Here is a 19,455-nt window from a genome sequence, read left to right as displayed (position 1 = left end):
TCTGATTCTGTCATCTTGTCACTTCATATACACTTGTTTCCCCCCCCAAAATGGCCCATAAAACAATTAAAAATCATACAGAAATGATCTAAGTTAATTAAAGTCCGCTGTTGAGCGTTCATCTACTTCCAACAGTAGAGCAGAAAATGAGAATAAAACACATATCCTTGGCTCAAACACTGTCTGGACCACCATCCACTATAGAGAGTACAGTCTAGGTGTTGCTAATTAACCCTTTAAAGCCAGTCGGAGCAGGCACGTTCCGTTTTGCGCAACTATTTTTAAATCCCGGTACCTCTGCAACCATGTAAGCTAGCACAATGATTTTTTTTGCATATGAAACCGGAGGAGTTGTACTTACATCTTATGCCATCAGCTTGTCCTAGGTCACAGTTTCCTTCCACATATAGCTTTGCAAAAACTGCATAAAAAGCACTTGCAGCAACAAAAACATAATATTCCAGAAACACGCTTTGCCGATTGATCAGCTGTTTGTTACCTGCCCGAAACCGGAAGTGAGTCATTTTGCGGAAATGTAGGGTTTTTTTTAACCATCAGGGCCTTATGAGCCTATACTTGTGTTTTTAAAAGTTATGTTTGACTTTATGACTTTCTGTGTCATTTCTGGGATGCTGAGGACTCATATTGCACTTCTGGAAATAGTTAATTTTGATGCATATGCTGTTATTTTTGCAAATTTGCATTATAATATTTATTTTTGTTTTTCCTGCAGTATATAAAAATTGGTGTATTTCAAAAAGAAAACTATGAAGACACTTAAAATAAATTTCCTGTGGTGGGAAACTATTTTGTGCAACTTTTTTGTATTTACAGTTTTGAGGGATAAGCCTCTTAAATTTCTCTAACTAGAAATATATGTTAAAAAGACAAAAACAATTTTCAATTTTTTTGTAATTTATTGCACTTTTTTGCAATTTATGTAATTACTATGCACTTAATGCAGACATATTGTTAAAATTTGGGCTATAATGGTTGTATTGATGTATAGCAACTTGAAATGCTCCCAAAAAATGGCTCCACAGCATGTAAAAATATAATATAAGCTCTGGCGGACTTGGTTCTATGGTAGGTCTTAAAGGGTTAATAATTATGTATCAGTTATTAATACCCAACACAAATAACCTTCAAATAATATACACAGTTTGCAAACGTCCCTCAGCTTAGTTGTTTCTTTTTGCCTGATTCTTGATTAAAGTGATGAGGACCTTGATAGGTAAGGACATTTTGTGGGGTCTTCACTTTTTCCAAGAAGGTCACTATTAAGGTTACTATTGACTATATTGATTATATATTGATATAATCATCCTGTAATCTCCTTTCTAAAGCTAAGCGATTCCTTGGTAGTGAGTCCATATTTGGCACAAAAATGTGAACTACTGACTATGTTTGTTCCCAGCAGTGCAACTTGGTGGCTCAGTAAAGAAACACAAATTTGGAATTTATTATCATAAAGGCTTTAACTTTGCAAGATAGACACTTCTTTCCCGCACTGAAGTCAGAGCACTGGGGCAACTCTTCATTGCCAACAAGGACCGGGGGAAACATTAAAACCTCCAACAGCTCTCTCAATGTACATATATTATCCCATTTTATTTTAAGACAAATCTGAAAAACAAACAAACAAAACAATCAACCAAACAAAGAAAAATGGCCTTTTCTTTTAGGTAACTATAGGGAGCGAATCTGTCAACACGAGACTCGGGATGTTTGGATGGAGAAATGTTTCCACGCTGTTTACTCAAAGCCATTTTGCTCACAAAGAGAACTTTTGTTTTTGGCCTTTCTGTGTCTCCATAGAATTAGACACACACACACACACACACACACCCTGTGTTTCTCCCTCTCACACACACATGCACACACACTAACATTACAGGCATTCCTCTGTGAAGTCGTGTTTGTAGTCAGAGCAGGTGCAGGCTGGGCAAAAAGCGTGTGCGTGCGTGTGTGTTTGTGTGCGCATGTGTTTGTTATTTCATGTCTACGGTTTGTGACACAGGGCGTCATCATTTAGACAACCAGAACATTGTATGTATGTATATTCATTCTTCTCCTTTATAAAAATATTTCTATAAAATCCACAAGCTATTGTTTTTTCTGTCAGACGCTGGTGCAGCTCCTCGGAGAGTCCTTGTGATGTTTTTTCACTGTGGTTGTTCAGTACACATGTATAAATATAATATATAATAACAATAACAATAGTATAAAAAAATCACCAATCACACTCCCACAGTGTTTATTAAAAGAAGATGCATTTTACATTGATAATAATAAGCTGACCTTTGACCTTACAATTTTTTTAAATGTTGTGTTAAAAACATACATAGTAACTACAAGAAATAAATTTAAAAAAGAATTAAAACATAAACATTTTAGTATATGTTAAAACATGTATGTGATACATACACCTTTTATATTTTAACCAGTAACATTTAGTCAGTCATACTGTATAATCTACACTAATTGTACACAAAAATATTCACCAGCATCAGTAATGTTTGCTAAATTATACAATTATGTTTGGCTCAGTGTCTCTGCTGTCAAAAATGCTTTTACATCTACCCTACAGTAAATATTTTAAGGCTTCTGGTGAAGATACAGATCAGAAAGTAAAGGGTTTTAACCCCTAAATATGACAGCCAACCACTAAACAAACATAACAATTTCACACCTTACATTAAGTCGTAAATATAGAATCATTTGTAGTTATTAATTTATGGACATAATCAATGAATTAGAAGAAAGAAATTCAAATTCAGGATTTTATCCTTTAACATTTAAGCGTTTGCTCCTTTAAACTGAAGGATTTCAATAAGTTTAACTGATGTTTAACTTACACAAGAGCATCCTGCAGAATCAACACATACAGTTGCTGTAGATGACTGAAAAGTGACCCAAATTATTTGAAAAGGAAAAACAAAAAGCAAGAACTCGATTGACAAAAAAGAAATCCTTATCAAATCATTTCAGAGTTCAATTTACTGCATTAAAAAGAAGGCGGCAGGCAGCTCGCTTGGCTGCTGGAGGCAGGAATGAAAAGACGCCTCAGCCTCCTTGCCGTTGCTGTTGGCAGCAGTGTTGGAGGCCGGACCATTCGGGAAAAAAAAGACAGGGAAAAAAAAGAGGAGCAGGAAGGATTTCTGAACAGACACCCAAATGCTCAGCTCTAAAAATCAAATGGGAAAACTTGCAGGAAAATTCTTTGTAGGGCTGATCCGAGGTTAAAAATAAGCAGCTGACAGGCTTTATAGGTTCAATCCCTACAGCAAGGCACCAACTATCAATTTCATATGGAATGTTTTGTAAGAAACAAGAAACAGTCTGGTAAGAAAAAACAGATCTGCATCCCCTCCTGGATTCATGCAAAAAAGAAAAGAAAAGAAAAAAAGGGGGCTCAACACATATTGCTTTATTTACTTAAGAAAAATCACAACTGCATGCAAGCCAGCTGTTTATTCTGGCAGTACGGGGTATTACCGTGTTATGGTAATTCAGGGATGCCGTCATTGCTCATATGAGTGACACTACACACGTGGACAGCGTTTATCTTTTTAAAAAAAGGTCCGAAGTGTTTTGGTATATACTCAGCCTCAACATGAACATAGATACATAGACTAGAGGAGAGCATCTATGTTGCAGGGATACACAATTTATATAAAAGCTGTGTAAGTTTTATATATTTTTTTTTTGGGGGGGGGGGGGGGGGGGGGTTATTATAATGAAATACCCGTATATAACAGTTAGCTGTTATCTGCAGCTGAGACCTGTTTTTATTTTATTTTTTATCTCATACTTATTAACATTTTGATGAATGCGCTCAATAAAAAGTCATGCGGTATTAGCCACTAGCTGTTCCTCTTTGTTCGCACTCTAATTCTGTTTAGGCCACGATAGCTGGGTACACAACGCAAAGATCAGACGATGTCGATGTTTTCAGTGTCACTAAAACACTAAAACACACACTTTAACATTGTGTTAAAGTGTGTGTTTTAGTGTTTTTCTCAGAAATACAAAGTTTAAATCTCTTCCCTCCCTCTCTAAAATGTCTAAAGTACATCTCAAACCCAAACAGAAGCGATTATGAAAATGAACACCTGTCAGCAATGCTTTTTCAGAATAAAAGCCAGAGCTTCAGACGAGGCCGGGTGCTGAAGCTGACTCATGGCACGACAGAACCTGGGCCTTGTGCAATTCAAAGACACCTAAAATACAAACCGAATGCATTTAAGCCCTACAAAGCTCTCGATTCACTTTCTGCTCATAGCCAATGCTCGTGCCAAAAAGCTGGTGGAAAGTGCCTTGGAATTTATTTTCCAGCAGGGGAACCAACCTCTCCATTTCACAGGCACTAGGTCCTCTCCTTGTTCATTTTTTCTACATGTGAACGGGGGGAGAAGGCAGGATTAGTCACATCACAGAGGTGGCAACAGAAACACAACGGAGAGAGGAGACAGCTCAGACATGAAGGCGAAGTAAGTGCAGAGAGATCCAAAACCTGGATCACCTGCCTGTTGACACTAGACTTTTACAGCTGAACAACTCAGTCAGACATGAGTGTGAGGTTTTTATCCAGCGCACAAGTCATGGGAAGGTTAGAGACCAAAACTCCTGAGCAAGCTGGCCAATAGACAATCCGCTACAAGTACAAAACAGAAAACTCAAGATGCTGTGTGGTACAAATGAAGCTGAGCTGAGACTGAAAGGTTTACATGACATGAAATTGTGGAAAAAGTGTCAGAAATGATCCCAACAAGCCAACCCTGTCCTGTTTACATTTAAGCTACTGATCTGCACCAGCAAACATGCCTTGAGAGGAACACAGTGTCACAAATGCTAAGGTAAACACATGAACTACGTCTAAGTCAATTATGAGTTAGGAGTCAATTATTACTGATTCAGTTGTGATGACTGAACGTGCAAACCCGTTCCATCCCAGATCTAGTTGCCTGTGTGACTGACACCACTAATCAACAGCATTAAGTTTTACTACCAAAGTAATATTTGGTAAATAAACAGGAAGTTTAAATGAGCTTAATTAAAGTGCTCTATGATTAATCAAGATTTTGCTGTCCCATAGTTTGACCATTTCAGAGCAAATCTCACTGCGTATAAACAGCACAAGCTGCACTCCATGTTTTGGTGTAGAACTGTGGTGTGGCGAGAATTTTCCAGATCATTTACAATCAGAAACTCCAGTTTTAACTCGTCAGACGTTTTGTTTTTGCATTTTCAGATTTATTTCCACAGGGTACATATTCACACAGTGCTTGTATTTTGAAAATATTTTATAAATGAAAGCTGCCTTTCAATACCAGAATTTTCAAATAGTGCACCAGCAGAATTCCTAAAAATCCTAAAGTGTCAGAGATTGTGCAACTGGTGCAAACAATCACATTTACAGGGATTTGCAGGGATGTGTCATCAGTCAGACGATGTATACTCAAAATCTGTCGGTCTTGATGTGAGGTTTGTCCTATCCTTGTTTTGTCTAGTCTTGTGGTAAAGCTCTATCAAGATATGAAAGGAGACGATGGCTGATGCCAATGTTCTTCATTGTCTTTACCGCAATATCTATAGCACTTGTTTAAGATTAGGAAGACACAGTGAGCATTCACTTCAAATCAACATCTTTCACTCAAGAGTGGCATGCAGGACTCAGTCCCCAATCTGTGTACGCAAACTATACACATAAACGCTTTCCAACAAACCCTCCAGGCAACTTTTTTAGAAGAAGAAGAAGATGAAAGAAGAAGAAGGAGAAAAAGAAGAAGAAGAAGCACTGAACAAACAAGGTCTAAGTTGAAACAGATGGAGTGGTTTAAAGTTTTCACTGTTGCAGGGTTTACTGTCTTTAGTTCTGGTATAGAAGAACAATGGCTCCCACTGTAACAATGTTTTACACCATAAATGTTACAGTGATATCAAGATGAAAAAGAAAAAAAATCCTGTTGTGGAGTTGAAGAAATGTAAAAGTAACTGAATATTACAAAAAAAGTTTTTGTAATATTTTGGGATGTAATTGGATGGTAAATTCCTGCTCGGCAGTGGCAACTGTTTGCCGTCACGTTTTTATTCACATGCACCCAAGATGATCAGGGTTAACCTGTTAAACAGACTGCACACTTCTTCCTGCCCGCTTTTCCTTTTTTCCCCTCCTTTTTCCCTTCCTCTTCCTTCCTCCCTCTCCCGGCTGGTGCAAGCTGATGTAGACACAGAGAGGCGGAGGAGAGAGGCAGGAAGCGGGGACAAAGCAGGCCAAGGCCACAGAAAGGCGGACTCCCGCCGAGCCAAAGAAGCGTCTGACATGCCGTACATTCAGCCGTCGTTAACTGGCCATTAATGAGGTCACCGTCGAGAAAAAAAAAACTCTCGACATGTATAACACCTCATAGTAAGAGATAGAAATAAATCTAATGAGCTCCAGATCCGTGAAAGAGCTATAACATGTCAGTTTGAAATGCTGAATTTATAAGACAAAGAAAAAGAAAATGACTGAAGTAAGACTGAAGACAAAAATACACAAGAGTGCAAAAAAGGTGAACAAAGAACAAAGAAAACACAAACTAAATAATAGAAGCTCTTATTCTTAAGGTGAGGAAGACTCCAGGAACACAAAGGGAAACAGCTGCTTTGTTCCTGAGTCAAACAGCATCCCTGCGTCAGGCCTCAGAACAGCAGCCGGGGTCGATTCAGCTTTGGAGGAACCAATAATCACCAAAACAGGATCTTTTTTCTCTGTAAGTTTGATCATATTTACTGTTGGAGTTTCCCCAGTGTGCATTTAGTCTGCTTTAGCCAAAGAACAATAACTATTCACAGGCTCTCAGATATCTCTGGCAGTGCAAACAGCTCAAACATTCAAAAAACAGAAAATCCTTGAAACTTTGGTGCACTAAACTCATCATCCACCATCAAACTGATTGAAGGTTGATTTTTTTTCTCAGCTGATGGACGAGTGCTCCTGCTCGTTCTTCCTCTAACTAACTAATGAATATTTTGGGGAAACCAGTACAAAGTTAAGTCTACAAAAACAGCTCGTTTGTTTGCTAAAATCTGCGTTCAGCTTCCATTTCCTAATGCAGGAGAACAGAGTCTTTGCTTCCTTTATAGGATTATCTGTCTGAATTGAAACTCTTCTTCTTTTGATTTGTAAAAAGACAAAAACAAAACAAAAAACACCACATGTACGACAAAAAGCCGACAGCTGTTTGTGTCCAGCTCGGCTCTGACAGCATCTTCATTTCCACAGATTTCCAAAGCCAGCTGATGTGCTAGTTTTTCGTTTTCAACAAGTTTTGAGTTTCTTTTAGGTTTTCTGTCCTTTTATACCTGCTGAAAAACTCCATCCATTTAAACCAACTGCTGAGTTTCAGTCCACAATGTCACGAATACAACTGAGCAAATCAATTCAAATTAAAGAATAAAACAGATTCCTTACATATACAGTTTTTATGTGTTCATAGTCATGAAAAAAAAAAAAAAAACACCTTTCGGGCATCATCTCATGTTTTTTATCTTGTAAGTTTTCTAAAAACCAGACATTAAATCGCTAAAAATAACTATTTATGAATAGAAACAAAAAAAACCCAACGTGACAACAAAAAAGCCAACAGCTGTTTGTGTCCAGCTCAGCTCCAAACAGCATCATAATCATCCACATGTACACAGATTCACAAAGCCACGCAACGCTTGCTTTACCCTTTACTGACACAAAACCAGCTCGCGGATTACAACAGAATGAGCAGCCTCTTCATGGCACTCGAGCAGAGACAACAGCTCAGAAATAATATCTGAAATATCACAAAAAAAAGAGCATGTTATCACTTACCGAGGACGGCAAGCCAGGAGGGACCTTCCGCACTTTTTTTGTGTGAATGTCTAAAAGAGGGGAAAAAACAATAAAACAATACATGAGGGTTTACCAGGCAAAGTGGCTTTTATTGGTCTTTTAAAAGACGCTTTTTCTTTTTCCTGGGTCGTTTGAATTTAATCGATGAGCTGGAGAGGAACGAGCGAGGCCGATATATTTACAAAGGAGGCTTTCACTGCAAACAAGTACGACACAATAAGATGCACGAAACACAACGACTGGATACGAAAAGAGACAGGGTCAATTATTTCCCCTTTGGTTTTATAAAAACAGGGTGTGCGGCTTTTGACATGTTTATATTATTTTTCAGGGTTTCTCTCAAGGGGAGCAACGAAGCAGTCTATTAACTTGGAAGGTGAGACTTTGATGGAAAAATGAAAGAGCGTCATCCTTAGAAATTGGCCTCGAGACTCGTGTGCATGTGCGTGTGTGTGTGTTTGTGTCTTCTCAAGGCTAACGCTACCAAGGCTACCTCCACAGCCGCTATTGTCCTGCTTTTCAAAAGGCTTCCCAGAATTTTCCTCTCCTAAACACCTCTTTGAAAATGCACACACACACAGAAAAGACAGGACAGTCACATATTTGTCAGTCTTCTAGAGTGTCCAGGTTAAAATAGTTCACTAGTGTCAACGCAAATGAAGGCAGGCGATTATTGACATCCTGCTTTCTTGTTGCTGTTTTAGTCTAAGCTTTAGTTCAAAGCCTATAGGAGAAAATCTCAAAATTAATAGTCACGGTTGATTTTATTGTTACATTTCAGAAGGTTGTATGTTTATGGTTTTAAGAGAATTTCAGAGCAAGAAAAACGATTCGAAACAATTAACAAATGACTAAAAAGTAACATCAATAGCATCCAGTGTTTCAGGAACACAGTGGAGTTGCACATCAGGTTTTTGCTACCAGCAAAATGCAAGCTGATGATACAAGTTTTTTAAAAAGGCGTTTTATTTCTTGTGGGAGCCACAAATTGCCACAAGTTGTTTATTAAAAATGACAACAGCACAAAAAAACCTTAGTCATACTTATTTTTAGCCTCTTTGGACAGATGGCTATCCCAACACAATGTAACACAACCTCAACCTAACAACACACCTAAATGATGACTCATTAAATCAATGCAAAACATTTCCAGCTACCCAGCTGACTTTTGTAGGACACGGTAAAACCGAAAAGAAAGAAACGTTTCTGTTTGTAAATTTGGAAACCTTAATTTCTTTTTAATCTCATATATGAAATATTGATTGGTCATCAATAAAACCATCAACAGTTCTGGTTTCTAATTGGCTGACAGGTGGCCGCTGAAATCAAATAAGAACAAACGTCAAATAAAGCTCTTCTCTGCCACTTATGGTGACTTTTAAACTGCTTCAGCTTCTACAAGCAGGTACCTGAGCGGTAACACTACCTGCACACTGCGGGACCCACGTGGAGCCACTTTATGTACCGACAGGGCAGATGGAGATTTCCAATGAGTGTGTACTTGTCATTTGCTAGTTTATTAGATCCACCTAATCTACAATCTATGTGATAATAAAGACATATTTGTGTGGCTATAAAAATAACTGCAGGATTAGATGTATTATCTTCATTTATTCATTTATTATTTATTTGTAAGTTAACATGTCTAGTAGTTTCCTTGTTCGTGCTCTTTAGCTCCTCTTTTAATTGTCGCGATGGAGAAAGGAGCTACTGGGACAATGTGAGTGTCTATAGCAAATATATTGTGTGTCTTTGTGTGCGGCTTCTCACCCATGGTGTCCATGTGCAGCGTTCTCCTCCGCGGGTTGGAGCTGTAGTGCTGGTAGTACTGACCGGCCGGCTTAGTGGGTGACGCCGCACCGGGACTCCCCAAGCCCAACTCACCACCACCCAGTATGGACTGGTCGAGAGACATCAAGACACAGAGAAAGAGAGAGAGAGTTAATCAAACTCATCATTGAGTGGAATCATGTGATCATGTGGACCCGTGAATAGAGACGAAAACGATGGTTATCAAGGCTCCAATGGCGAGACACAGCTAGTCACAAATTCAAATACTGCCTGACAAAAAATATGCAGATACACATCTTCACAAACAGATTTATTTGATGTATCTCGGTGTTCATTTTTAGATCCAAATAATACAAAATCAGAGGGATTTAAGCGAAGTTCAGGCTGTTTGAACTGTTCTAAACATCTCAACTTTATTGTCTTGACAAAAATATTAGAAAAAATATAGTAACAACTGAATGTTTTTATTTTTTTGTAGTGTAGAGGAACAAGAAAACAGAACCTGGAAGGTATCAGAAGTGTCAGCGGATCAAAGAGTTAAGTGTCACTTGCAGTACTGACCACTGAAACATGAACACTGCTTGAAACAAAAGGTTTTGATCACTTTACACCAGACAGTGAAGTTCATGTTAGACTGTTGAGAATTTACTGTAGTATCGTTATTCTCTGTAATATTGGAATAGTTTGAAAAGGAATTAGGTGGAAAGGGGAAAGAAATTGTTTCAAAGGTATTAATGTAGACAATTCAGTGCATTTTTTGAATTATTTATTTTAAAAAAAGTATTTTTAAAATAATGGAAATGCTAAAAGAACAGAACTGAAATGTTGTCTGGAGTCCTGAAGAACATAACAATGGATGTTAGATGTCTGTAAATGTAATGAATCGAATCATCAACATGTTTAACACACTGTATCTAAAAGGTTCAGTGAAGCTAAAACACTGTTTACAGAAATACCTGAAACATCACAGAATAAAGTCACAATACACTGGCCAGTTAAACTCTACCTGCTACAGGATAATAGCAATGTCAAAATTAGCACTCTATAGATAAGACCCACAAATTGCAAAAACACAAGACAGGCCAGAAAACTCCACAAATGTGACGGTAATAACAACCTTCAGTGCACAACTGCAGTGCAGCAATGTTGCATTCACTTAAAATGCAGCAGTCGTGTCATTGTCGCTTAAAACTGAATTGAGTTCCAGTACAGGGAATTCACCTCAAGTATGGAAAGGGCTAAGGATCAAAGCCATGAAGGCTAATATGTTGGAATGCTAGCTCTAATAAATGAAAAACGTTTATGAAAATTAAAATGATTCAGTTTTCTGACTTAATTAAATTCTATTTATGCCAAAATCAAATGCAGAAGATGTACATGAAATTCAACTATTGATAGAGATTCCTGACCTCTATATGATCATTACCTTCTATTCCATATCTCTTCTGCAATACAATGATTTTGAATGTGTGTGTCACCACGAAAAAAGGAAATATTATAATATTTAGTAGAAAGCAAATTAAGAAGTAAGAAAGTAGTAGTATGCATGGTTTACTATAAATATATGGAAGTTAATGAATGCCAGTATTATGATACAATAATTTAAAGTGAAAATGAAAAGGAAAAAAGAAAAATGAAACTCAAATTTTAAGGTTAACATTTAAAAAATACATAAAATAGCCAAAATTTTAATAATACCTCCACTAACAAGTAAATCTTCAAGCATAGCTTTCTACACAGCACATAACTAACGCTATAAAAGTTCAGCTTCATACAGACACATAAATGACCACCCGGTTATCAAGACGCTTCCTGTAGACACAGCCTACCTGAGACACCTCAAACCGAGCTGATAATGACAAATGAAACCCTGGTTAGTGATGGTATTTACCTCCATGAGAACGACCCCATGCTGCCCAGCGTGGAGATGTTCACCTCACGGCTCAGTCTAACTTCTCCTCGCTCTCTAACTTATCTTCTCCTCTCCTCTCTCTAGAGCTGCGACTCTGTTTACGGCTCAAACTTAGCAAACCGCGCACACATTGTCCCGCTAATTAAGTTCAATGATTTCGGCAGCAACAAGTGGCATCTGGGATGATTCTGAGAGGAGAGAACTCGAGAATAAAGGACAGAGAGGAGAATGGAAGAGAGGGTCATTTTTCTTTCTTTTTCTTTTTTGAAAGTGGGACAAAAAGGAGGAAAGAGGTGAAAAAAGAGCCGGCCTCCCCACCCCCCTCCTCCTTTAAATGGACTCCACCGCCACTCCGTTAAAGTGTAGAAGACCACCCCACCCTCCACCCCCCCATCTTTCTCGTTAAGTAATTAGTGTGCAGTGTATTTAAAGCAGAGGGTGGAGGAGTGTGTTCAGGGTTGTGGGGGGGTGTTTCGGCCCTATTCTGAATTCTGATCAGCGAGTCGGCTGAAAACAAGAGTTAGCTTGGCACTGCCGGGCCAAGGAAGGCTTTTCTCATGCTAAGCAGGGCCTAAGTAGGCCAATTACAGGGCCAGCCTCGGTCTTGGAGCCATTCTCCGGCTTAAAACAAAAGGGCCCTTGTCTTAAATAAAGTCAGTCACACACAGAGAGAGGCAGAGGGAGTCAGACACAAAGGCACACAGTCACACACCATTTCAGTCATCCTGTGTGTTTCTGTGTGTGTGTGTGTGTGTGTCGTCAGGGGGTAAAAGGAGGTTCCCACTAAAACAAAAAGGGGTCTCATTGATTGTGGTCGCTTTTCTTTCTTTTCTTTTCTTTCTTTTTCTCCCCGTCCTCAAACATCGAGCCAGGCTGGTTGGTCACCCCGGCAACTAGACAAGCTGGAGAAGAGAGCAAATGTGCGTTTGTCTCGCCGTCTGCGACTCTTAAACATTTATCTTACATGCTATCCGCTCTTATTACTCCAGCAGATACGAAGGTGTAGCGTGTGAAGTGGCTACTGTGGGAGCATGAGAAAAAGAATAGATATTGTGACCTTTGACCTCTCAGTGGGGGTGAAGCATCACAAAAAGAAAAAAGAAAACACAACAGAAAACAGAAAGCCTGTCCTTTTCTTTTTACAAACCTAGACCGTCTTGGATTTACTGTAATAGAGAATGATCGAACAAGTTTATATTGTGTTTCACGTCGTGTATATTTGCACATATTTTTGATGTTGTCTGTCCTTCATTATGAACTGCAGCCATTTGGTCAGTGCTGGTTGTCTTAAAATGTGCCACATAAATACACGTTGGATTGTTTAGGTCACGTTTTTAATTCAACCAAGAACTCCTTACAGTGCTAAAACATGTTTTTGAAACTTTTTTTAACAGGATTCGCATAAACAGAATAAAGTAAAAGTTACAAAATTAAGCAGACTACAGCTCGTTGTTATCTATAACTGGTCCTGAAACCTGTGGTAAACCAAACTCAACATACAAGATAATTAGGTCTAATTTCAAATGAATGAACATGACGCATCTCGAGCTTCTCGAGCCGGGTAGTCGTTGGTCAGAGCCTGTAAACAACTCGTTGTAAGCCGTTTCCTTTTCGGCCTATCTAGAAGACTCAATGTACTCAAACTGAGGCTTTCCAGTTAATACCATATTACAAGTGAAATGTTAGCTATACAATTTTATATGAGATGAAGAATATTCCAACATTAATAGACTTTAATAATCAACTGAATGTTTAATTTCTTCTGAAATTATTTTTTCATTTAAAAAAAGCATCTTTTCTTATGAAGTCCAGGTAAATTTAGCCAGCCCGAAACTTTTTTCTGGCATTTTTGACACCAGATGAATGCAAAATTACATAAAGCAGCATGATGTGCCAAATTGTAAGGTAGGCAGGTATAATATTTAACATTTTCATATGATTTAGTGCTACTGGATGCTGACAGTTAGATCCCAGATCTGCAGGTATTTACTGCAGGTATTTACTTCTAAAAGGAAAAGACAAACATTATCAGAACCATAAAGCGCGATCTTCTGGGAAAGAATTTAACTTCATATCAATGGTGTTATTTCTCGAGCTAAAAACTGCAACTCTCAGTTTGTTTTCTTCTTTGAAACCTGAAGAACACACAAATTTTGCAAAATTACAATCTGCCAATAGACACAGCGGTAAGCGATTTGTTGGGCCAATCAGCTTACTTGACATTTGTGGGGCGCTTGCATCGGCTCCTCTGTGACCTACAGTTACCCACAGCTCCCTTCTCTGCATAGACCTACAGGGATTTATCTTCATAGTGTTATCATTCCAGCTGTACTCTCCTGATATAATCGTCAGGTTCACTCCTCCTCGCTCATTCTCCTGCTCCTGTTTTACTTTCTACATTATCATGTTTTCTCTCTGTCATTATCTTTCTCTATGCGTGTATGTGTGTCTACAACACAGACACACACAGACACACACGCAGAGCTCTGTTTCTCACAGAGCTGACTGGGCTCCGGTACCCAGCTGCTCGCAGAGACGATATTAACTAAGATAGATTACCAGAGAGAGAGGGAGAAAGGGAGAGGAAGATGCATGGACACGGACGGAAACAGAGAGAAATGCAGAAGAGGAAAGCGAGTGGCAAATAGGAAATGGAACGAGAGGACATGATAGGAAAAAGATGAATAAAAGACGGTGAAGAGTGAGGGAGAGGCATAAAAAAAGAACGGAACAAAGTAGCTGGCATGATGGATGGCTGACTGGCTTCAACAAGCTCAACGTTCCTTATAAATACGAGTGTTTTCTGTCTCTCTCCCCTAAATCGCTCCCTCTCCCACTCGAACACTCTGTCCTCGTGTGACTGAAAAAGCAAACGCTCACATGTCATCAATTTCCACCATCGCAGCCATGAGAGACAGACAGAGAAAGAACGAGAGAGGGAGAGAGGCAGGAAGAAGTCATTAATTACCAGGAAGTGCTGGCGAGGCAGCGGCGCACCTGTACGCCAGCTTCGCTCCAGCTGACACACACATGTGTATATACAAAGACACACACACACACACTCCTGAGGGAGAGGGGCCTGGAGGCTGCTACCACAGACTGTAAAACCAGCAGAGACAATTGGAATAAAACCGGACGCTCACGTAAGACAGTAGAACCACCAGCAGCTCACAGTTGGCGCCATTAAACAACTTAAATAATAAAGAAATAGTGCCCATCAAAAAGCTCAATATTCTGTATTGGAAGCAGCACGTGTGCCGAAGTAGGACAACGTTTATGGGAATTTTTGATTGATCTTATGTGGACTTTGAACAGCATATGCTGCATATTAATTAAATCTATTGTGACATTATATAGTTTATATTACTTTTGATTTACTACTAGCGTTTATTAATCAATAAATCAAACTTTAAAGTTTACGGTGGCATCAACTGGGACAGATTAACCCACACAGGGGAAAAGTAGCATAGCATTTGATGCTGTGCTCCCAAGAAAAAGCACAGCATCAGTATCAGCGCGGAAAACAGCTGAACCATTTATTGATATCGCTGGTCATGAATAACATTTTCCATTTGATTGTGTTGTTTAAATGCTGCACCAGGACCTTTTTTTGTCTGCTTTTGCTGTGAATTCCTAGATGATTAGCAGAAGCTATTGTGGATGTTTTTTTTCCACATCCAGTGACATAAACAAGTAATATTTCTTAAAGAGTCCCCAATCAGGGAACCCCATCCATTAATCTGTCAACTTCCAATATAGCCATTTCATCTTCAGGTCAACTCTTGCTTTCCCACTCACAGGTCATAATTTATGAATGCAGATAAATGTAAAAAGCTAAATTGTCTTCAGATGATGTGCAATGGTTTTGAGATTGCATTTCACCAGATGTGTTCCTGCTTTTGCTCTCCACACAAGCTGTTCATTAGAATGCAACCAAAGCTTGTTAAGATGTGATTCATCAATAGAACTCAAACTACAAACATAATCTAGAAAGAGTCTGGTGCCATCAATCTTGTACTTTTCTTACAGATTCTGCACGGTCACGTGCGTGCACGTACACAGAGATTCACCCAACAAATACCAAAGTGGATGTGTTAATCACGAGTTGTCCTGGAATGGCTTTTACCACCTCCTTAATTCCTTTTTTCTATCCATCCATCCTCTTCTGCATGTAGTGCAGTATTGCATCTTAGCAGAAGCAAGTGTCATGAGGCACGAGGTGGGAAGCACCGCAGACAGGACAACCAACCATTCACACTCACATTCATACCTAATTTAGTCACCAATAAACCTAATGTGCATGTCTCTGGAGTGTGAAAGGATATATCAGTGCAGACCAGGCCTGTGAGGTGATGGTGCTAACCACCACTCCACCATACTGTCCTTCTTCTTTTACAGTAATTGATGAGAAAATGTATAAATGTGACTTGTGTGGGATATCAGAAGAGCTTTGTTGTTTAATTTGGTTGCATGAGGTTGTTGCTGTTATCATGGTCAGCAGTTTTACCATGGCACCATGGAAGACACTCTAGCACCATAATAGAGTGAGCCACTCTTGAAGTCACACAAAGCTCACAGTCACTGCTGAACTAAAGATTAGTCCTTATCATATTTCATTTTCTATTGATCTACAGATGTGTATTTAAAGTAAGTATTACTAAACTTATCACCTCATTGCCAAAGCATGATCCTGGGCTCTCTTAAGGTCTAGACTGCCCAGCCATGGACATGACCTTGAAGGTACATGTTTTGCATTATATACACACAGACACATATATATATTTAGCAGATACTGTGACTATAAGTGCAGTGATCTTTAAAAGAAAGAAATTAATATTTGATTGACAGAAAGAAGAAAAAACAAAAGAAACTGACTTAGAATCATTTCTGCATGATTTTCTTCTTTTTTGAGAGCTTAAAACAACATTATCAGTGAGCTTCTTCAATGACGTGTTAATTTTTTATGCGATGAATTGTTTCATGCCATCTGCTGGATGTGATAAAAAGAAAGGGCTTTTTAAAAGGACAAAAAGTATAAATGTAATTTTTGTTCTTTATGTCAGTGGTTGACTGCTTCAGGCTGACAGCTGAGAGGGAGTGTTGGTGTATCCTGCAGCTTCTACATCTCTCTTCAAAGAACTGCACAGTGAAGTGGCTGCTGGTTGTGGAAGAAGTGTTTTTCCTCATTCTAGTTTCCCATTTCAAGCCTTTTCTTTAAATGATATCCTTAATGTGGCTGAACACAGAGGTAATGGTGTGATGATATGCGACAGACGTGCACAGTTTTAGTCTTTTATTTGAGGTAGGTCATGTTTGAATACCACACTGGCATAGTGGACAGGCCTAACAAAAATGTGTGTTGCTTTCAAAGACAGCAAGTGAGCTTCAACCATTTTTTTATGGAGGAGCCTTTATGATGTATTAATTGCTTTCAGTCGTGCTCTGGAGGACGTCAGGAGAATCAGGTTTGGACACAGTCGGACATCACACAGTCTCAGGAACTGGCAGGTTAAAGAACATTCAGAGCTTATCGACATATGTGATCTCACATGCAGCCTGCAACTAGGAGCAAAAATTCTGGGCGGCATTGCATGTGTGAAAAAATGCTTTTGACACGTCATAGTAGGAAAATCACAGGTGGAACTGGGATTGTTCGGTTCCATTCAGAGTCCCAGTGAGCCGTGGCAGTGAACCAGAATGCACAAAAGCATAAGCAAATGTTTTTCCAGCCTCAGGCTCAGGCCACACAATTCAAAGAGCGCACTAAAGAAGGGACTGTAAGGAAAATAAGACGTATTAGGAGTGACAAAAAGAATACAGCATGGCTAAAACAGAATAAAGTGGAGGAGGTTGAAGGATACACTCAGATGTGACAACAGCATACGTTATCATATCAAATTACCCTCGACTACAGGTGGGCAGCCCTGTTCTGACACACCACCATCCCTGTGCCAGAAACGTGTTCGATGAAACAAACATGGAGCTCATGGAGACCCTCAATGCTGAAGTTCATGGCTCTTTGCTGCACACCACACCATAAACACCCAAATCTCTGTGGCTAAATATTCAAATACTGAAATGTTAAGGAAGCAGGAAGTTAAAGGAAAGAAAAGCTGCTCTGTGTCATATGATGAAACATAAGACTGTATGTTTGTGTAGAAAGTTATTTCAAGTTTCAACAGAACAAAGCATCTAAGAAGCCGACAGAGCCAATCAAATTGCAGGACTGCCATGACAACACAAACACACAGAGAAACAGCCAGTAAAATAAATCCACCAGAGTCTGTGTGTGTCATTTAAAATGATGCTGGTGTAAGAAAAACCTCAGGGACAGATCACAGCAAACACACACACACACACACACACACACACACACACACACACACACACACACACACACACACACACACTTCTGCAGTAGCGAAGGATCCACTCGCAAATGCCAACTTCCTCCATCTTCTAACTGCTCCAAACACCCAATAGCACACACTTTTACTCAAACACAGCAAACACACACACACACACACACACACACACACACACACACACACACACACACAGCAGTTCAAAGCATTTCTCCTTAATTAGCGTTCAACGCTTGGCTTGACAAATAAATAGTGATCATTTAAGAACACTTAGAGAGGAATCAGACAGCACATTACACCTCACAATTTCTGGCAGCTTCCTGGATGCAATTAGGGGGATTGGGGGGGAGTTAAGGATGAAGGAGAGAGAAGGGAGGAAAGAGGTAAGAGTTAGAAGCTCAAAGCAAGGAAGCAGAGAAAGGAATCTCGAAGGAAGGAGAGAAAAAGAAAGGAGAGGAACAAAAATGCAGAGAGTAAAAGACAGAAAGGAAAGTTTGGTATGAGAGGAAAAATTACAGATGGCAGTTGGTTACAGAGGAAAAAGGGAATGAGAAATGACAGAAGAACTGAGGGGAAAGGAAGGAAGAAGGTTCAAAGTTGATGACAAGTGACAAACAAGTAGGGAAGAAAGGAAACAGGATAAAAGAAGAAGAAGAAAGGAAGTGTAAGGATGACAACGAAAGAATGAGGGAGGAAAAAAAAAAGACGAGAGGGACAAAGGTAAAATGGAAGGGAGAAATGGAAAACACATGAGCAGGGAGGAAAGAAGGAGGTAGAGATCAGGAAGGAATGACAGTAGGGAGGAAAAATTCATAAGGAAAAAGACGACAGAGGAGAAAGCCAGGAAGAAAGATGAGGATGGTAAAAGGAGGAGAAAAATGAGAAAAAGACAATAACGGGACAAGGAATGGAAGAGATTAAAGTAAGAACAATCTGAAGAAAGAAAAGAAGAGATGGAATAAAGAGGGCGAGTACAGAACGACCTTAAGGAAAATAACAAATAAAAAATGGAGAGGGGGCAAATGGAAGGAGGGGATCATGAAGGAAGAAAGAGGAGGAGACCGGAAAGGAATAAATGATGGATGGAGAGACAGATTTATATTTAGAGATGAAAAGAGAGATGAAAATGAAAAATAGGCTTCCCTGCAGTGCCATCTTGAACTGATCACTCCCATCATGCATCACTCCCAGCTGCCTTTACTTTGTAGTTCTGGAGACTTTTTAGTCATTATGACCAGGAGCAAACAGACCCAGAAACAGAGCTCAAAGAATGGATGTTCACATTTCCCAATCAAACATATCCTTCAAGTCAGAGCTGACACGTGATTGGCTGCAGCTCCTCTAACCTTCGCTAAATTCGGCTTCGGGAAAACCGAGTTGAACTGAACGAGCAAAGCCCCGGAGTTCTCCCATAAACGTGAAGACGATGATTCATTTCCATAATCAGATGGTTGTTTCAAACACTAACCTCACATCTTCTAAAAGGCATTAATTTTGGACATTTTTACATATTCGTC

General features: G+C 39.3%; 1 protein-coding gene across 7 annotated transcripts in view; it reads right to left on the bottom strand.

The window, feature by feature from the left end:
* The window catches only part of tcf4 (transcription factor 4), a 254,336-nt gene that overhangs the window by 99,396 nt on the left and 135,485 nt on the right, over positions 1-19,455 (bottom strand). For 6 of the 7 annotated variants that reach the window (XM_085278941.1, XM_085278942.1, XM_085278939.1 and 3 more), the window contains 2 exons: positions 9,641-9,770; positions 7,850-7,899 (listed from right to left, as the gene is read on the bottom strand). In XM_085278941.1, the coding sequence (XP_085135067.1) occupies positions 7,850-7,899; positions 9,641-9,770 (180 nt within the window). Of the gene's footprint in view, positions 1-7,849; positions 7,900-9,640; positions 9,771-11,552; positions 11,700-19,455 lie in introns of those variants that run through there. The other variant, XM_085278943.1, reaches the window with a different exon arrangement.

Source organism: Mchenga conophoros, linkage group LG7 (assembly GCF_057382185.1).
Source record: "Mchenga conophoros isolate Kocher_MC1m ecotype Shallow Benthic linkage group LG7, M_conophoros_male_GT1.1, whole genome shotgun sequence".
NCBI lineage: Eukaryota > Metazoa > Chordata > Actinopteri > Cichliformes > Cichlidae > Mchenga > Mchenga conophoros.
This window is presented reverse-complemented; position numbering and strand designations above follow the sequence as displayed.